This window comes from Natrix helvetica, assembly GCF_964273705.1.
Source record: "Natrix helvetica genome assembly, chromosome: Z".
Lineage (NCBI taxonomy): Eukaryota > Metazoa > Chordata > Lepidosauria > Squamata > Natricidae > Natrix > Natrix helvetica.
Window position 1 is genome coordinate 78,641,420 of NC_138554.1, and position 20,381 is coordinate 78,661,800.

The window sequence follows — 20,381 nt, forward strand, 5'->3', positions numbered from 1 at the left end:
CTCTTTCAAGGTTCTGTGATCATAATTTTAACAATTCTCCATTTTTGCAGCAAAAAAATGAAAACACAACGTTTTGTTCTGAAGTTTAATGATCCTAGGGTATAATATTTATTATTTGCAATTAATGGATGCTAAAGAGCCTAAAAGACCAAAAAGCACTTTAAGCCAAGGGTGTGGCTAATCCTCTTGCCTATGTTGTGTTTGATAGACAGCTTACCTTCCATAGCAGTACAGCCAATAACAGGAAGATGAGAATTCCCACCAGTAAACTGATAGCGATGATCCATCCAACCACATAACCACGAGCCTCCAGATTGTGCAAGGCCTCAAAGATCACCTACAGAGTAATTGGGGGGGGGGGAATCATACAGTTAAACTTCAGTACTCCCCATATCAGATATGCTTTATTAGATCTTGCAATAATTCTAAATACAAGATAATAATGTCAAACTATAATTACAACATTAGTTATCAGACTATTTTCAAATGGATTTTTAAAAGCCTTCTATGAAATCAGAAGTACAACTAAGATGTCATGCTTCATCCTTGATGATTCCATCCTGTTGTTTTCTACCCAGAAGTGAAACTCCATTCAGTATCTGCCATTGTCAGGATACAACAATAAGATGGAAATTGATTTCAATCTACTTTAAATTTAGCAAAGTTTGGAATTTCCTCCTAGTTCATCTTGCTTTGAAAACAGGAAAGGAAAGGAGATCAGTCTGTCACTTTAGCCTATGTCAGGGGAAAAAAGATCTATGCCATTATAGGGGAAATTTACTATAAATTAGAAATGAAGTTTTATCTATTTATTTATGCATTCATTCAATTATGTAGCTACTCATCTCAGCAAACAAGTGACTCTCAGTGTCATACAACAAAGCTAAACAATCAACAAATATCTAAAACTATTACCATGATTAATTATAAAAAAATAAACCATAAAAATCAAACCTTTATTGTCAATGCACAATATGTGTACAAGGAAATTGAATGAGCTTCCTTGGTGCATCCTCCCACTCCCCTGGAATCACAAAATCTCAATAACTCAATGAATAAAACAGCAGATGAAGAGTTGTTAATGATAACCGAGTCAATTCACAAGTTTTCTTGTCCCCTGGGTGTCCCAGACCTGCTGGTATAACCAAGTCTTAAGAGAGTTTTGGAAGATCAGACAATATGAGACCAATCTTATCTCAGGAGACAGAAGATTTTACAGCATGGGGACCACAGCAGAAAAAGCCCACCATCCAGGGCACATCAAATGTAGCTTCCCAGTTGAGAGTACTCCTATCATGCATATACTAATACAGGGATGTCAAACTAAAGGCCCAGGGACCGGATCCGGCCCACGGGGTGCTTAGATCTGGCCTGCGGAATTGCCCTGGAAACAGCAGACTGGCCCACAATGCCTCTGCCAGAAAAAAAGGAGTTCTGTTTTCGCTGGCAGAGGGTTGCAGGAGGCTGCCACAGCCGAAAACAGAGCTTGGCAGCTCGTTTTCGCTGGCAGAGTGCTCGAGCCACCACAGGTGCCCCTGACACAAGTAACATTGAGTTGGCCACAGCCCCCCAGCTCCCCAAGGTCAAACACCACCCTGATGCGGCCCTAAATGACATTGAGTTTGATGCCCCTGCACTAATAGATCTGGTGGAATGGCAGTCCTTGAGTAACCTGGTCCTATGCCTTGACGGGCTTTAAAAGTCAACACCAGCCCCTTGAATTAGACCTGGAAACAAACTTGTAACCAGCACAGCTAGTGAAGCAGAGTTATAATATGTGTTCTACCAGAAACACACATAACTTCTCACAGCCCTGCATTTTGCACCATCTGAAGTTTCTGGATAATCTTCAGTATCCTGATGTGGAATGAATTTTAGTAATCTGACTAGGACCAAAGAATGAGTGACTATGAGTACATCCTCTCAATCTAGGAACAGGAACAGGTACTGGCACACAGTACAAAGTTGTGCAAAGACCCTACTTGTAATGACCTGCCTCAGCTACTCCCTCAGGAAACCATGACTCTTGAAACAATTAGTTATCAAAAGGAACTTTTACAAAGAGAATGTGATTACAGAGAAGTCAGGCAGAATCTGAAGTTCCCATGCAAAGTGTTAAGCTATTCTTCCCAATTCAAACCCCACCCTCCTTCACCAGTCCACTGGTAGTCAATACAATTTCACCAGAGGTGGGTTGCTGCCAATTCAGCCTGGATCAGGTGAACCAGAAGTAGCGGTGGTGGAAGGCTCTGCCCACCCACCTGGACACTTCTCCTCATGTGCAGAAGCATTGCACACAAGCACAAGCATGTGCACAAGTGAACCGGTAGTAAAAATAATAGAAACCCACCACTGAATTCCAAATAGGTGTTTTGAGAACTCAGAGACACTAGCTTGATAGTGATTCATCTGCCGAACACAGAGATCTTGGTGTCAGGCTAGAACTGGCTGGGAGAAAGCCCATCTGTCTTCAAAATAGCCTCCCTTCCTAAATCCTATGTGGTTACAGCAAAAGCGAAGGCATGCAGAGAATGCAACCTCAATAGACTCCTCCCCCCCCCTCCATCAGAATAGCAGCATCTCAGTAGGGGACCTGACACTACTAGCCATAACTGCCACCTAATCATTGAGTAGGTTTTGGGAATCGAGGAGAACCTATAGATTGTACAGGAAAGTTGTCTGGGACAGCATAATCCCTTCCAGCTGCCTTTAGAACTGGAAGGCCTCAAAACCCAAAACCATTTGGTCTTACAGGGTACAGGATACAGTGAAGCCTGTTGCTCCCCATCCAAACCCCAACACCCTCCAAATATTGGGATAATACCAGAAGCATTGCTTAATCTGCCATGAATGGAAATGTATAATTGGATATCATCAGCATTTACAGTGCATTAAGAAAGTATTCAGACTCCCTTCACTTTTGTCAATTTTTTATGCTACAGCCTGATTCTACAGTTGTTGAAATTCACTTTTTTCTCATTAATCTACACTTGGTATCCTATAATGACAAAGTGAAAACATAATTTTAGGAATGTCTGCTCATTTATTTTAAAAAAACTGAAATATCACATATGAAATATTCAGTTCATATTCAAACCCTATGCAACAATACTTGGAATTCAGCTCAGGTACCTCCCATTTCTCTTTATTGTTACTGATATATTTCTATATTTCCGTAATTGGAGGTGTCTACACAGATATGAGTTTACTTGTGGTAAATTAAATTGATTGGACATGCTTTGGAAGGACAGAGCCTCTCTATAGAAGGCCTCACAGCTGACAATGCATACTGTAGCCGAGCAAAAGCTGTGAGGGCAAAGGAAGTACATGCAGAGAGAGGATTACTGCACAGATCTGGAGAAGGCTATAAAAGTTCTGCTGCACTGAAGGTTCCAAGAGGATAGTGGCCTCCATAATTCTCAAATGGAAGAAGTTTGGCACAACAGCTGGTTGCCCAGTCAAACTAAATAATTGGGGGAGAAGGACATTAATAAGAGAAAGATGACCAGTCTCTCTGACTGTAGCTCTCTAGATCCTGTATGGAGATGGGACAGAATTCCAGAAAGACAACCATCATTGCAGCCCTCCGCTGATCTGGGGTTTATGACAGAGTTGCTCGACAGAAGCTTCTCCTCAGTGTAAAACACATGAAAGCCCATGTGGAGTTTGTAAAAAACCACCTGAAGGATTCTCAGACTGTGAGGAACAAGATTCTCTGGTCTGATGAAACCAAGATGGAACTGTTTGGTTTCAATTCTAAACATTATGCCTCAAGGAAACCAGTTTCCGCTCATCACTTGCCCAATATCATACCACAGTGAAGCATGGTGATGGCAGCATCATGCTGTGGGGATGTTTTTCAGCAGCAGGGACTGGGAGGCTGGTCAGGATTAATGGAATGCTGAATGCAGCAAAGTTCAGGGATATCCTCAGTGAAAACCTGTTCCATAGCACTCAGGACCTTAGACTAGGCAGAAGATTCGCTTTCCCACACGACAATGATCCTAAGCACACAGCCAAGGTAACACAGGAGTGGCTTAGGAACAACTTTATGAATGTCCAAGAATGACCCAGCAAAATCCCTGACCTGAACCCTATTGAACATCTCTGGAGGGACCTGAAAATGGCTGTCCACTGACAGTTGCCATCCAATCTGACTGAGCTTGAGAGAATTTGCAAGGAAGAATGGCAGAAAAATCCCCAATCCAGAGGTAAAAAGTTTGCTGCAACATACCAAAAAAGACTTGAAGCTGTAATTACTGCCAAAGATGCTTCAAGAAAGTACTGAGTGAAGGGTCTAAAGATTTATTCCAATGTTATATTTTAGGTTTTTTCTTTTTAATTAATGTTATGTATCGTTTCCATTCATATCTTTACGGCCGCCACTTCCATATAGTGACGGATCACAAGCCCCTGTTGGGCATCATCGCTGGGGACAAACAGACGCCCCATATTCTGTCTCCCAGGTTCACGAGATGGATGGTGTTCCTGGCCGCCCACAACTACACTCTGCATCACCAACCCGGGAAGCACATTTGCCATGCTGACGCCTTGAGCAGATGCCCGTTGCCCATCGCTGTCCAGGATCCTGCGCCTGCCTCTGAGGTTCTACTGATCGACAAGATGCAGTTACCCATCACAGCAGCGGACGTGGCCACACACACATGACGAGACAAACTACTCTCCAGGGTGCTGGCTTGGACTGAACGAGGATGGCCATCCAAACCACCAGGCACCGAGTGGCAACCCTTTTTGACCAGACAACACGAACTCTCAACCCAGCAAGGGTGCCTCCTGTGGGGTAGCCGTGTGGTTGTTCCTGCCTCCCTGCAAGACGCGGTGTTGACTACCCTCCATGAAGGCCACCCCGGCATCGTCAGAATGAAGTCGCTGGGCTGCAGCTACGCTTGGTGGCCAGGCATGGACCAGGACATTGCACGGTGGGTCTCTGGCTGCTCAAAGTGCCAGGAGTCCCGACCTGCCGGTCCCAGAGCTCCCATCCAAAATTGGGAGCAGCCAAGAGCTCCATGGTCCAGGATCCATATGGACTTAGCAGGCCCAGTAAAGGGCCAGACTTTTATTGTTATTGTTGATGCTTATTCTAAGTGGGTTGAAATTGCATTATTGTCTAACATCACTGCCCCTGCCATTATTAAGGTATTAAGGAGGGTATTTTCCACCCATGGGTTACCTGATCTAGTAGTGTCAGATAATGGGCCCCAATTTACTGCTGCTTTACTAAACAAGTTCTTTACCAAGCTGGGGATCCGACATGCGTTTGTGGCCCCCTTCAACCCGGCGGCCAATGGCCTAGCGGAACGCGCTGTCAGATCAGCGAAAGAAGCGCTGGCTAGGTTTGGGCCGCTCAACTGGCAGGAGGACATAGACACATACCTATTTTGGCAGCATGCCACCCCATGCGCCACAACAAATAAAAAGCCTGCTGAGTTATTAATGGGTCGACGAATTAGAACTACACTTGACAGGCTTCATCCAGAGTATGCCCCATCAAAGCCTCTGGACTCACACTGTCAGATAAAGGGTTTCCCATTAAACGCCACAGTTTATGCCCGAAATTACGCCGGGCACCCACTTTGGGTCCAGGGAATTGTTAGGAAAATTACTGGCCCCTAATAGAGTTAGAAGATGGCCGAGTGTGGAGACGCCATATCAATCAGCTACGGAATCGGCAAGGGGAATCAAACACGGCAGGGGAGCAACAGGGTTTAGTTTCCGACAACACGCAAATGCCTCGTTCCCGGTCTACCTCCCCAGAGCGATCTCAAAGTAGAGCAGAACAACCTAGAGCCTTACCTGATCTTCCCCGTGAACTTCCAGCGGTGATAGAGTTGGACAGGGAAAGGCTCGAGTCTTTGAGAACCATGGCCACTATCCCCGAAGCAGAAGTCACTCTGCGGGAGATCTGGGCGGGTCCGTCGCAGGCCGGGGTATTTGCAAGACTATGCATGCGCGCTCTAAGTGTGAAGGAGTGTTATGTATCAGAAGTTTTCCCTCTGGTCTGTTTCACTAGGGGGCGTTGTGCTAAACGCTGATTGGCTGGCTGCTTGACAGCCGGCATATATAAAGGCTGTCAAAGCAGAGCTCAGCTGTTGCCTGTTAGCTAAACGCGCGAAATGTGAATTGCCGCGTTGGCAACCTGTTAGCAATAAACTGTTAGCATTTTGTTAAGTCCTGGCTTGCCTCTGTTTGTCCACCTATGTTCTCCGTAAGATAGAACAATTAATTTACAGACATTTCTAAAATTTTGTTTTCACTTTGTCATTATGGGGTATTGAGTATAGATTAATGAGAAAAAAATGAATTTCAACAACTGTAGAATCAGGCTGAAGCATAAAAAAATTGACAAAGGTATGGTGGGTCTGAATACTTTCTGAATGCACTGAAAATGATACTGCATCTAAAGGTAACAGATGAACTCTCCCAGCAGCCTCGTGTAAATATTAAACAGAGAGAGCACTGACCCTTGTGGCAACTACACATAGGAGCTTCTTCCAACATGTTAAAAACAAGAAAAAAGTTAAGGAAACAATTGGTCCATTGTTGGGAGAAAGTGACAAGAAGGTGACAAGCAACAGGGAGAAAGCAGAACTATTTAACTCATTTTTTGCACATGTCTTTACACAAAGGGATAAAACAATCCAACCTATCAAAAACAGCACCACAAAAATCAGATTAGGAACACAAGTTGAAATAGGGAAGAAAATGGTAAGTGAGCACCTGTCTACCCCAGACGAGTTCAAATCACCAGAACCAGATGGATTACACCCCAGGGTTCTGAAGGAACTGGCAGATGAGATCTCAGAACCACTGAACTATATCTTTCAGAGATCCTGGAACACCGGGGAACTGCCAGAGGACTGGAAAAGAGCTGATGTGGTTCCCATCTTCAAAAAAGGAAAAAATATAGATCCAGGAAACCACAGACCTATCAGCCTGACCTCAATACCAGGAAAGATTCTGGAAAAGATAATCAAGCAACGAATTAGTGAACACCTAGAAGTAAACAAAGTAATAGCCGAAAGCCAACATGGATTTGTCAAAAACAGATCTTGCCAGACTAATCTTATTGCATTCTTTGACAATGACAAAATTAGTGGAGCAGAGGAATGCTGTCGATATAGGTTACTTGGACTTCAGTAAGGCATTTGACAAGGTAGACTATAACCTATTACTAGATAAAGTAGAAGAATGTGGGTTAGACAGCATCACCATGAGATGGATTCATAACTGGCTGACCAACTGCATTCAAGATGTAATCCTCAATGGAACTGCATCTTCATGGAGGGAAGTATACAGTGGAGTACCCCAAGGCTCTGTTTTAAGCCCAGTACTCTTCAACATCTTCATCAATGATTTGGATGAGGGAATAAATGGGGAACTCATCAAATTTGCAGATGACACCAAGCTGGCAAGAATAGCCAACACTCCAGAAGATAGGCTTAAGATACAGAAGGATCTTGACAAATTTGAACATTGGGCACTATCTAATAAAATGAAATTCAATGGCGAAAGAGTAAGGTTCTACATTTAGGCAAGAAAAACGGAATGCACAGGTACAGTATAGGTGGTACTTTGCTCAATAGTAGTAACTGTGAGAGGGATCTTGGAATCCTAGTGTACAAGCATTTAAATATGAGTCAGCATTGTGCAGAAGCTGCCAAAAAAGCCAACACAGTTCTAGGCTACATAAACAGAAGGATAAAATCAAGATCATGTGAAGTGTTAATACTACTTTATAATGCCTTGGTAAGGCCACACTTGGAATACTGCATTCAGTTTTGGTCACCACGATGTAGAAAAGATGTGGAGACTCTAGAAAGAGTGCAGAGAAGAGCAACAAAGAGGATTAGGGGACTGGAGACGAAAACATGTGAAGAACGGTTGCAGGAACTGGGTATATCTAATTTAATGAAAAGAAGGACTAGGGGAGACATGATAGCAGTGTTCCAATATCTCAGGGCTTGCCACAAAGAAGAGGGAGTCAAACTATTCTCCAGGGCACCTGAGTGTAGAACAAGAAGCAATGGGTGGAAATTAATCAAGGAGAGAAGCAACTTAGAACTGAGGAGAAATTTCCTGACAGTTAGAACAATTAATCAGTGGAACAGCTTGCCTCCAGAAGTTGTGAATGCCCCAACACTGGAAGTCTTTAAGAAGATGTTGGATAGCCATTTGTCTGAAACAGTATAGGATTTCCTGCCTAAGCAGAGGGTTGGAATAGAAGACCTCCAAGGTCCGTTCCAACTCTGCTATTGTATTGTAAGATGGGGTGAATTTTCCCTAGAATTCTTGGCAGACTGAGATGAACTGTAATTGGGTTAATTATTTTCATTATTGGGAAGGGACCTAAAAATTTCGGCCCTCATTTCTTGCTAGGCATTCTTAACTTTATGTATTCACTAGACAAGAAAACTTTATCCTCCACCTGGAAGGGGGGTTGGAAGGAGCGGTGCTAATCAACTTGTTTCTTGTACTCTCCGGCTGTTTCTGCTAGAGCTTTTTTCATATTCACCCACCCCTTTTTAAGAGCATCCATCCATTCAGTCAGAGACATGGAGGAGGGGGCTCTCTGGACAGTTCAAACATGGGAACAAATTCCATGCTATTGGTAACTTGAAGAGGAATTAATCCAGTGCTGCTGTGGCCAGTGTTGTCATACGCGGCTTGGGCAAAAGGTAGCAAATCTAACCAGTTTTCCTGCTGGTAATCCACATAACAATGGATGTATTCTTCCACCATCTAGCTTTTTCTGCTGCTCTGTTTGTGCTTGAATAGAAAGCCGAGATAAATCTTTGTGTGGACCCAATGGACCTCAGGAACTCCCTCCAGAACTTGGCGGTGAACTGAACTCCGCAGTCTGAGATGATTTTCCTGGGTACTCCATGCAGGTAGTAAATTTGTTTAACAAACATTTTCACTAGCTTCTTTGCAGATGGTAATCCTGAGCAAGCAATGAAATGAGCTTGCTTGGAAAATAAATCAATGACTGTCCAAATAAGTTTATTCCCACCACTGTCTGGGAGTTCTACAATGAAATCCATTGCAATCTCTTTCCATGGTCAGCTAGGGCTGACCACCTATTGCAGTAATTCAGGGGGCTTGCCTGGCCGAATTTTCATGGTTGCGGAACACAGCTTTTCACGTAGTCTTCCACTTCTATTTTCATTTTTGGCCACCAAAATTGACATCTGGGAGGTGGAGCATTTTTAGGAATCTAAATTGTCCTCCCAATTTCATGTTGTGGCTTCGCTGAAGTACTTCCAGCCTCAAGTTCGCAGGAATGTACAGTTTGGATCCTTTTCAGGCTAAACCATCTCTTATTATCAGGATGTTTTTGTTGTCATTGAGCCAGAGGTTGTTTGGCAGCGCTGATTTCATTGCAGTGCTCAGCTTGTCCTGGCTGAGGGTAGGCTGCCATTTGGTCTGGCCTCTGGTGGTGGCTTGAGCTGACTTTTGGTTGGGGGGGGATCGATGGTGTGAATTACTTCTTCCCTCTTACTGTCATACTGAGGTTTTCTCGACAAGGCATCCACCAGCAAGTTCTTCCCAGCAGGGATGTGCTTCAGTTCAAATTTAAACCTTCTGAAGTATTGTGCCCAGCAAACTTGCTTTGGAAACAGTTTCTGGGGGCTTTTGAGGGCTTTGAGGTTTTTATAGTCAGTCCAGACCTTGAGTGGCACTCCCCCCTTTAGGAAATGTCTCCAGGTGAGGAGGGCCCACTGGACTGCATAGGCTTCTTTGTCCCAAATGGCCCACCTTCTTTCCATGGCGGTGAGTTTTTTGGAGACATAAGTGCACGGCAAGAGTTGTCCCTCTTTATTGTTTTGCAACAGCACTGCTGCTACAGACACATCATTGGCCTCTGCCTGGATTATGAATTGGGTCAGGGTGTTTCAGAATGGGTTCTTTGGCAAAGAGCTATTTTAATTTTTCAAATGCTTTTTGACAGTCTATTGTCCACCCTATAGATTGATTTGGCTTTGGCTTTGTCGGGGATGGCCCTATTTTTAACAGTTCAGTCAAGGGCAGAGTGACTTCTGCAAAAGCCAGGATGAATTGCCTATAGAAGTTAGCAAATCCCAGGAAACTTTGTAGTTGTTTGCGGGTGAGTGGGGGTTGCCAGTCTAGCACCACTTTCGATTTTCCTGGATCCATCTCTATCCCCTCGCTGGAAATACAATAGCTGAGGTAAACCAGTGAGGAATTCACACTTTGTTTAGCATACAGCTTGGCGGCTAGAAGTTTTTTCAGGACCTGCCGCACTAGGTTTACGTACTCTTCTAGGGTCTCAGAAAAGATGAGAACGTCGTCAAGGTAAACGAACACCCCTTTGTACAGATGCTCATGCAGCACATCATTAATAAACTGCATGAAGGGGGTGGAGCTTGCTGCCAGCATGAATGGCTGCCTGGACAGAGAGCTCTGTTAACAGCAGCCAAATCTAACGTCCAGAGGGGGTTTGCTGAAAAATTTTTGATAAGCCAAGCCTTCCTGGAGGGAAGACTGAAGAGAGAAGGTTGGTTTGACACGACCATAGGATGGCAATCCATGGTATGTGCTTGAAATCTCCTTCATATCCCCGGACGTGGAAGAGGGCGACAGCAATGGCCGTCCCAAAATGCTGACAAGAGTTCAAAGCAAGCGAGGATTTATTACAGAAAGCTGTCGGAGTTGCGAGTGATCTAACAGCTTCCGATCTTGGAGAAGGTAATTCTATCCCAAAACAGCTCAAGAGATCAAGGGCTCCAAGGAGATTACAGCGGCGAAAAGTAATATACTGAGTGAAAAATGGCGCCTTTATCTTTTTACTCTCTGAACTGTCTGATAAGCTGAACCTAAACCTAATCTGTTAACATAACAAAGCCGGCTGTAAATAACTTTGACTATACAGACTCCTTCAGGGGTTTTTGAGTTAATTATACAAGTCTGGAAGGCTCGAAGGGAAAAATTTATTTTAGCAATTTATATAGGTAGAGTGATAGCAGTTGGTCAGCGTCTGGACAAGTGGAAGAGAGACATCTACTGGCGAAACCTGGAACCTTCCCCCCCTCTTAATACCCTAAGACAAAACAGGATTTTTCTTTGCTGACTATATTCTCTGGACAGCCTTTGGATTCTACTATCTGGAGAGAGAGAAAGAAGATCTATTGGAGCAGGGGAACCCAGAACATTTTCATATAATTATCCAACACAGGAGGGACGCACCTAAGGTTGAACTTAAAATTAATGGAATTAATGTGATAATACTACCATCAAAGGAATATATTGTTTTTGCTATTGTTATTGTTGTAAGTTTACTAATCCTAACTTCTTTCGATATTAGTGGCACTAGTACTGATTAATCTAGGATAATATAAGCAATAACTATAAACATTCTATCCTTAGATTTTATTAAGTTATCAAAATAGATTAATAGATTAATAGAAAGTTAGGAGCATTGTAAATGTGACATACACACACATATATATATATATATACAGTGATAAACCGATAAGTCTCTCACACTATCCTACTATCCTATGACAGCTGTTCCTATATAACACACAAACTAATCGATATATAGAGTTTACTACCCCCTATCACTATTTAAAATTGAAATTTGAGTAGAGGTAGAGGGAAGAGGAGAGGGAGAAGAAGGAAGGTAGGAAGGTAGGTAGGCATGAAGGAAGGAAGGAAGGAAGGAAGGAAGGAAGGAAGGAAGGAAGGAAGAAGGGAGGGAGGGAGGAAGGAGGAAGGGAGGGAGGAAGGAAGGAAGAAGAGAAAGAAAGAAAGAAAGAAAGAAAGAAAGAAAGAAAGAAAGAAAGAAAGAAAGAAAGAAAGAAAGAAAGAAGGGGGACTGGAGAAAGTTACGAGGGAGAGAAGTAAGTGGGAGCTCTGGGGAAAAATTAAAGTAGGGATCCAACTCCTCCAAAAAATGACAAGTAGTACAAATTTTACGAAAATTGGCACGGGGAGGAAGCCAGCATCCCAGCCATCCCTAGCGGCTGCAAGTCCCTCGAACCAAAGATCTTCGGAGGATATGCCTCAGAGAGAAAGATCCAACTCAACTAAGGAATTGCAGATGATGCTACAGTCAATGCAAGAGGCAATGGCTAAAAATCACGAAGAACTTAAAAAGGACATTAAAGAAATAAGGAGTGATACAGTAGAATTAAAGGAGAGAATGCAGAAGATGGACGATAAATTTGAGAAGTTCCAGGAACAGATCGATAAACACGAACAAAGAATAAATGTAATAGAAGGAAGGTTGGAAAAGGAGGTTGAAAAAATGGAGCAGCTGAGCGCTAGGCTGATCCAGGCAAACAAGGAACTTGAGTTAACGGTCCTCACGTTAGAATCGGAGAAAGCAGCCCAATTCCTACGGTTCCAGAACGTAAAGGAAGAAAAAGGCGAGGATTTACCAGACATGATGGCAGACCTAATGGCAAAGGCTTTGGGAATAGAAAAGGACAAGATGGCAAGTGAGATTGACGAGACGTATAGAATACAGACAAATTGCGCAAAAAAGAATAATCTTCCAAGAGAAGTCCATGTAAAGTTTGTTAAAAAATCAATACATGACGAGGTGCTGAATAGAACTAGAGACGACCCGATAATTTACAACCAACGACAATTAATAGTTCTAAAACAGGTACCAAGGAGAATCAGAGAATTAAGAAGGCCCTACCAATTTTTAACATCTGTCCTGAACAAATATGAAATTAACTTTAGATGGCTGATGCCGGAGGGCGTACTGGTAACCTGGAGAGATAGAAGATTTAGAATAGACACAATAGAACAAGCGGAAGACTTTTACAACACCCTAGTTGGACAGGAGGAAGAGAAAGATGGAGGAGAACAGGCGGGAGCAAGGAGGCTAGGATCCAGGGTACAGATAAGAAGAGAGAAGGAACCAGTGGAGATACGAAAGGAAAAAGAAGTCGTTCTAGATGAAAAAGGGGAAGAACCAAACGAAGTGAGAGAAATAAGGGCAACAAGAAGCACACGACCCAAATACACATAGAAGTATGTCGGGAGAAATCAAGATCCTATCATTGAATATTAATGGTCTAAACTCACCCCAGAAGAGGAAAACAATATTTAATAAATTAAAACATTTGAACTACAATAGAATTGCAATGCAAGAGGTCCATATGACTAAAAGACAGATCCAGATATTAGAATGTCCTAGATTGGGTAAAATCTACGCAGCACTGGCTGACCAAAAGAAAAGAGGAATAGCATTATATGTCAAAGACACAATTCAGACTAAACTAATTTACAATGATGAGGAAGGGAGAATACTAATCGTGGAAATAATGTTAAATCAAAAAAGGTGTCACTGGTTGTAATATATGCACCCAATGAAGGCCAGGAAAATTTCTATCACAAACTACATGGCATTATTCGAGAGATGGGAACCGAAAATGTCTGTTTACTGGGCGACTTCAATGCTATAGTTGACCCGAAACGGGACTATAAAAGTGGAAAGAAGAGAAAAGGAGCTAGGAGAACTTTGCCAAGGTCATTCTTCCAAATGGCTGAAGAACTAAATTTGTTTGATGTATGGCAAGAAAGATGTCCAGAGGGTAAGCAATATACCTTCTACTCAAACCGACACGAATCCTGGTCAAGGATAGATATGGTCTGGCTGCCGATGGAGCTAATCTCAGAAGTGAAGGAGATAGATATAGAACCCAATCTATGGGCTGACCACAATCCCATGAGGATTATTTGGAAGAAACAAAAGGGCAGTTACCGTTGGTCACTCAATAGGTCAATTCTAAAAGACCAGGAATATATTAATAGAGTGAACCAAGAATTAAGATTCTTCTTTAAAGAAAATGGACCAGGAGACACATCCATACAAAACCTATGGGATACGACTAAGGCATTTATAAGAGGGGTCACAATATCAGCTACAGCCAGGAAGAAAAAAACTGAGAATCTAAAAATAAGAGAGCTGAAAGAAAGGTATAGAAGTTTAGAGAGTGAACTACAAAAGAAACCGCAGAACAGAAGTATAAAAGGAAATATGGAACTGATTAAACATGAATTGGCTATATTTGAAAAAGCAAAATTGGCACAATCTATAAAAAAAGCAAAACAAAACTTATTTGAGAATGCAAATAAACCGGGGCGATGGCTATCCTATAGGCTGAGGAAGCAAAACAAGAAAACTGGATCAATAAACTACAAGATGAAAAAGGCGAGATCTGCTACCAACTAGAGGAAAAGAAAAAGATTATCCAAGGGTTTTATGATAAATCATATAAAGAAAACCGAGACTATACAAAGGAAGGAATATTACAGTATTTGGAAAAGTCAGATCTGCCAAAGGTACCAGAGGAGATTAAGGACATGTTCAATGAAGACATTAAAACATCAGAGATAACCGAGGCCATACAAAGACAAAAGAATAATAAAGCTGCAGGGCCGGATGGGTTGCCAGCGGAAATTTATAAAGAATTCCAAGATATACTTGTCCCAACGTTGTTGGAAGTCTACAATGCTGTGTTGAAAGAGGCGAAGACACCGTTGTCATGGACGGAGGCTAACATTGTACTATTACCTAAGGCGGATACAGACCAGGTGCTTATACAAAACTACAGACCAATATCACTGCTAAATGCAGATTACAAAATCTTTGCCTCAATAATAGCAGAAAGGCTGAAAAAAATTCTTACATCGTTCATCCATACAGACCAAAACGGATTCCTCCCCAGAAGACAAATTAAAAACAATATGAGAATTATGTTGGACATTCTTGAATATTATGAAGTGCACAATGATAAACAGGTTGCACTAATCTTTCTCGATGCCCAAAAGGCATTTGATAATGTCAACTGGGAATTTTTGCACCAACAATTAGAATATATGGATTGTGGGGACAAATTTATAAACGTGATCAGAGCAATTTATACAAACCAAAAAGCCAAAGTAATAATCAATGGTGAATTAACACAAAGTATTGTAATCCAGAAGGGTACAAGACAAGGTTGCCCCCTATCCCCCCTGTTGTTTATACTAACCCTAGAAGTACTAGCCAGGAATATACGTAAAGAGGTACAGATAAAGGGACTAGAAATTAAAAAGGAGCAATTTAAGTTACAGGCCTTTGCGGACGATCTAGTGTTTGTGCTAGAAGATCCTATGAAATCTGGTACGAAACTCATTGAGGAACTGACAGAGTATGGGGAAATAGCGGGTCTGAAGATAAATATGACAAAGACCAAAATGCTGACTAAAAATATGAAATCAAAAGCAAAAGAGGAGTTAACTAAGAAATTGGGTATCCAAATTGTCAAAAAAGTCAAATATCTTGGTATACATTTATCTGCGAGGTGTGTGACCATCAAAGAAGACAACTATACCAATCTGATTAATAAAACTAAGAAGGACCTAGAAAGATGAAAAAACCTACAACTGTCCCTGATGGGCAGGATTGCAGTTATAAAAATGAATATATTACCAAAAAATTTTTTCCTATTTCAGAACATACCCATTAAATTAGAAAAAGGTGTCTTTAAAGATTTGAATCAATTGGTTTCGAAATTTATCTGGCAGGGAAGAAAACCAAGAATAAAACTTAAGGCTATGCAAGACACTAAGGAAAAGGGAGGATTTGGCGTACCAGATTGGGAACTCTATTATACTGCGGCTATATTAACATGGCTAAGGGAATGGATATTCCTTCTTCAATAAAAAAAATCATGAAAAAGAAAATCATTATAAAACTGGGTTGTCTATAAACTCAAATTACCATAGGCTGAACACAATCCTTATTAAACCAAATCTAGAATGAGAAATAAAAGGCTGAATTACATTATAAAGAGCCCTGAACTAAACCCATAATTTTTTGACCAAATTTTCATGAATTAAACTAGTTGTTCCAATAATTTGTTTGAAATAGTTATCCAAAGATGATTCAAGTAATTGAGCCACTAATGCAGCTAACAGTTTACTAGGTTATTTAAACTATTAATGTTGCAATCCTAACATGTGCTTACCAAGGAGGAAGCCTTACTATTGGTTTACTTCCAAAGAAATCTTCACTGAATTACATTGTTGGCATTAATGAACTTTTATATGAATTGATCTTCCAGTAAAAGATAAATCTATATTTCTCAAAAAATGCCTTAGATTAAAGCAAGTTTCAGTCTCACCTTGAGAAATTGTATACCATATTTTTGGAGTATAAGACGCATCCTTTTTCCTCAAAAAAGAGGCTGAAAATCTGGGTGCGTCTTATACATTGAATACAGCATTTTTTGCCTCCTGAACCCTGCCTCCTTCACCAAAATGGCCTTTTGAAGGCTTTTGGGGAGCGCCTGGGAGGAAGGCAGAAATTAGCAGAAAATTGACTTTTTGGCCCCCCAGCCCCCAGCAGCACTCTATAAGCTTCCATAGGGCTATGCATGCAACTTGTTTGACAAAAAATGGGCCATTTTTTGCTCGTTTTTGCCCCCTCCCCCCGGAGCATTCTGCAAGCCCCCCCAAGGCTATTCATGCCTTTTTTGGGGGGAAAAATGGGCCCATTTTTTGGGAGGTTTGCAGAGTGCAAAAACTTTTTTTTTCCTTTTGGAAAGCTCTTTAACTGATTGATGAGAATTACATTGATCAAGTACTGTGCCAGCAGAAACTCCTACCTATCTACTGTATTTCTCTCTATCTCTATTTCTCTCTATATCCCTCTACCTACCTGCCTACCTACCTACACACACAAACTCTCTCTCTCTACCTACTGTATTTCTCTCTCTCTCTCTCTCTCTCTCTCTCTCTCTCTCTCTCTCTCTCTCTCTTTCTCCCTTTATCTACCTACCTAACTACTCTCTCTCTCTCCCTACCTACCTACTGTATTTCTCTTTTTCTCTCCCTCTCTATCCCTCTATCTACCTACCTACTTTTTTAAAAAATTGCCTCTTCAAAACTTTGATGCGTCTTATACTCCAGTGTGTCTTATACTCTGAAAAATACGTATATTACTCAACAAAATCCACAGTTAGAAGCTGAACTAGCTCCAAAATTTCGTTGCTTTATCACATGTCCACCATAAGTGATTTAATTTTACACTTCCAACATTCATTTAAAATACCTTTATACATCCTAGATAATTTATTTGGTGTTAAATACCACTGATACATCATCTTATAAAATTTGTCTTTTAAATTATAGTTTAGTGTACATTTTAAACATTTTGTTCACATATTTCCCATTATTCAAGCATTACACTATATCCAAAATTCCTTGCTCACTGAATCATACAATGTTTTACATATTCACTTTCCAAATTTAATTTCAGTAATTTTATAAATCTTTGCAATAATATGTACATCACTACCACACAGTAAGATTTCCAATTCATTTTTAACAAAATCAAACCTATAACTCTTATCTAATTTAAATGTTTTTTTTCAGTTGTTGATATATAAGGCAATGGAAAACATAATCTAATTCAAGTTCTTCCCTCGACTTTTGTGTAGAGTCACCAGAGTTCAAAGATATTATTTTACCATACACCCACCAGTCTGGGTTCACCACCATTTCTTTTCTTTAAAAAAGCTTCTTAGGGAAACAATCAAAGAGGCAACTTTGTAGAGAACTTTGTTTTATATTTGTTTCCAAACTCTGCAAGTATGGCAAGTCTAGCAAAATGATTATTAAAATCAACATTAACTTTAACTTTGTCATATAACTGTGCCCTCCAAACTTTAATTCATGGTCCTCTAATTCAAGTAGTCTCTTGTTCTGGAGGTTCACACACTCTTTTATCAAAATACAGTTTTAAATCTGGTAAACCCAAACTCCCTCTTTCCTTGTATCTTCCAATAGCTTGTATCTAATTCTTGTTTTGTTGCCTTGCCATATAAATTTAGAAATATTCCTCTTCCATTGTTTAAATGGATGTTGCGAGTATTGGTAATGTCTGGAATAAAAAAAGCATCTTTGGTTATATGTCCACCTTACCGTATTTTTCTGAGTATAAGATGCACCTTTTTTCCTCAAAAAAGAGGCTGAAAATTTGGGTGCATCTTATACATTGAATACAGCATTTTTTGTCTCCTGAACCCCGCCTCCTTCACCAAAATGGCCTTTTGAAGGCTTTTGGGGAGTGCCTGGGGGCTGAGGAAGCAGAAATGAGCAGAAAATTGACTGTTTTTGGCCCCCCAGCCCCCAGCAGCACTCTATAAGCCTCCATAAGGCTATGCATTTTGTGTATTCCTGAACAAGGAATCACAAGCTGAGGTGAGAGGCAAGTCAACCAGAAACATTTATTGGCAACAGCAGTAACAGAACAGAACAACTCCGGTTTGACAGCTTTTTATATGGCTGCTGTCAAACCAGCAACCAATGAGAATGCGTATTTCTCCCGCCAGTTGGCTCCATGCGTTTTAATCAATGAGAGCCCAGAACTGTGTTGATTGACACCTGAGACACAACACTACTTTCCCCTCCGGACTGCGCATGCATAGTCCGAAAGGTAAGCCAGCCGGCGCCGGGTCCTTTCCGAGCGATGTAGACTTAAGCCTGGAGTCTGACCCGAAGCCGGGGCTGGCCGACAGCCTTCCGCCGGGCCCCCAGACGAGTCAGAGGGAATCACAGATGCCGGAGGTGAGTAGCACAGGTAGGGGCAACGGGCAGCAACTTAATGTGTCAGTATGCCCCAGGCTCTTTCCCGGATGGTGTTCTAGGCGGTATGAATAAGAAGCCAGGAACTCCAACCAGCGTAACATACGCGGTGATAGTATCTGTGGGGTTTGTCGGTCGCCAGCCAGAATGCCCAGGAGGGGTTTATGGTCTGTGACCAACAAGAACTGGCTATCATACAAGTAATAGTGGAATCTTTTGACTCCCGCTACGGCCACCAGCGCCTTCTTCTTTTTTTATTTATAAACAACGTTTTATTGGTTTTTAAAAAATTTTACAAGGAAAAAGGTAGTGGATAAGGACAAATTTTGACGGTTGCAATGTGTGGTGGGTGTCCCCTCCCTCCATACTCAAAGTATACATTTGCAGAAAATTTCATTACTAAAAAGTTACATATAGTCAGCATATAAGTTCAATTAATAAGTTCGGTCAACTTATGTCAAGCAAGTTTTCTTATTCATTTTTGTGATCTGGTTTTTCTCAGTGTTGCCCCATCTCCCCCCGCTGGCAGAGCTCCGGCCCCTCCCGTGTCCTGTGTGTCTGGTGTAGGGTCATCTGGTTTTTCTAAGAGTGCTTTGTTTTTGTCCATAAAGGCCTGTGCCTCTATGGGTGTATTAATTCTAACTCTTGTGTCCTCCCAGAATACTAGCATATCTTCAGGCATCTGCCATCTGAACCACACCCCCTTCTGGTATAGTTTCTTCGCTAACTGCGAGTAACTTTTTCTTTTTTCCCTTACTTTCTTGGGGATCTGTTTCAGAATGGTTATATGTCTGTCCTGGTATTTCAATTCTTGCCCCCTTTGTGCACTCAGAATCTCATCTCTTGTATTTTTTCTGAGAAATTTGATGTGTACCTCCCAGGGTACATTATGTGTTCTAGCATATGCTGAGTTCACTCTATAGACCAGGTCTATTTCCCACCCCATCTGTTGTTTCTCTCTGTGAATATATTCAGCCAAAATACTTGTCACAATGTCCCTTATATCTTCATCATCTGCTTCCACCACATTTTGAAATCTAAGATAAAAGGACATTCTCTCAAATTCTATTTTCATCTGCTGGGTATCAAGTTCTTTGTTCCCTTTCTGCATCCCTTCCATCCCCTCCTTCATCTCAGCCGTCCCACCCTCCAAAAGATCCAGTCTCTGTGAGTTTTAATTAATTTGGAGCTGATTCTCTTTAATTTCTTCCTTCATCTCTTTTAGTTGTTTTTTTATTTCCTCTTGTCCCTGTAGAATTTGTTGAAACATTTGTTGAAACTCAGTCTCTGTAGATTTAGGTTGCATCAAAGCTGTTAACGTTGATTGTGTACTAGGACTGGACGTTGCAGATGTCGGGGCAGAGGCAGCAAAGCCAGGGTTTCCAGGAGGTGGTTTTTTAGGAGACATTGTTTGTGGAGTGAGAAGATCAGTCAGTACAGAGTGATCAGTCAGAAAGGTGAAACAGCCAGGAGAGTCCAGGAGACAGGAGGTCAAAGCAGAAGAGGATTTTTCTAATCACCCTGGAAGTAGAGTAAAGTTTTTCACTCCAGGGAGTTCAAAAGGTAGCAATCAACAAGAGATTTGTCTGGGTAGCACGGAGACAAAGACCGGAAGCCTGAAGTTTTAAAGGTGGAGTCAGGTTTCAGAACTCATAAAGACAGTGGAAGTGTGCCATCTTGCCCTGCCAGCTTCGGGTTTGGAGGCATAACAAAGTTTTCAAAGTTCCCAAAAAGCCTTCCAGATCATCCTT

At 41.6% G+C, this 20,381-nt stretch overlaps 1 protein-coding gene across 3 annotated transcripts in view; it reads right to left on the bottom strand.

Moving 5' to 3' along the window:
- Positions 1-20,381, bottom strand: part of ITGA9 (integrin subunit alpha 9) — a 541,618-nt gene that overhangs the window by 89,691 nt on the left and 431,546 nt on the right. For all 3 annotated transcript variants that reach the window (XM_081971274.1, XM_081971275.1, XM_081971273.1), the window contains exon 27: positions 218-337. In XM_081971274.1, the coding sequence (XP_081827400.1) occupies positions 218-337 (120 nt within the window). The remainder of the gene's footprint in view (positions 1-217; positions 338-20,381) is intronic.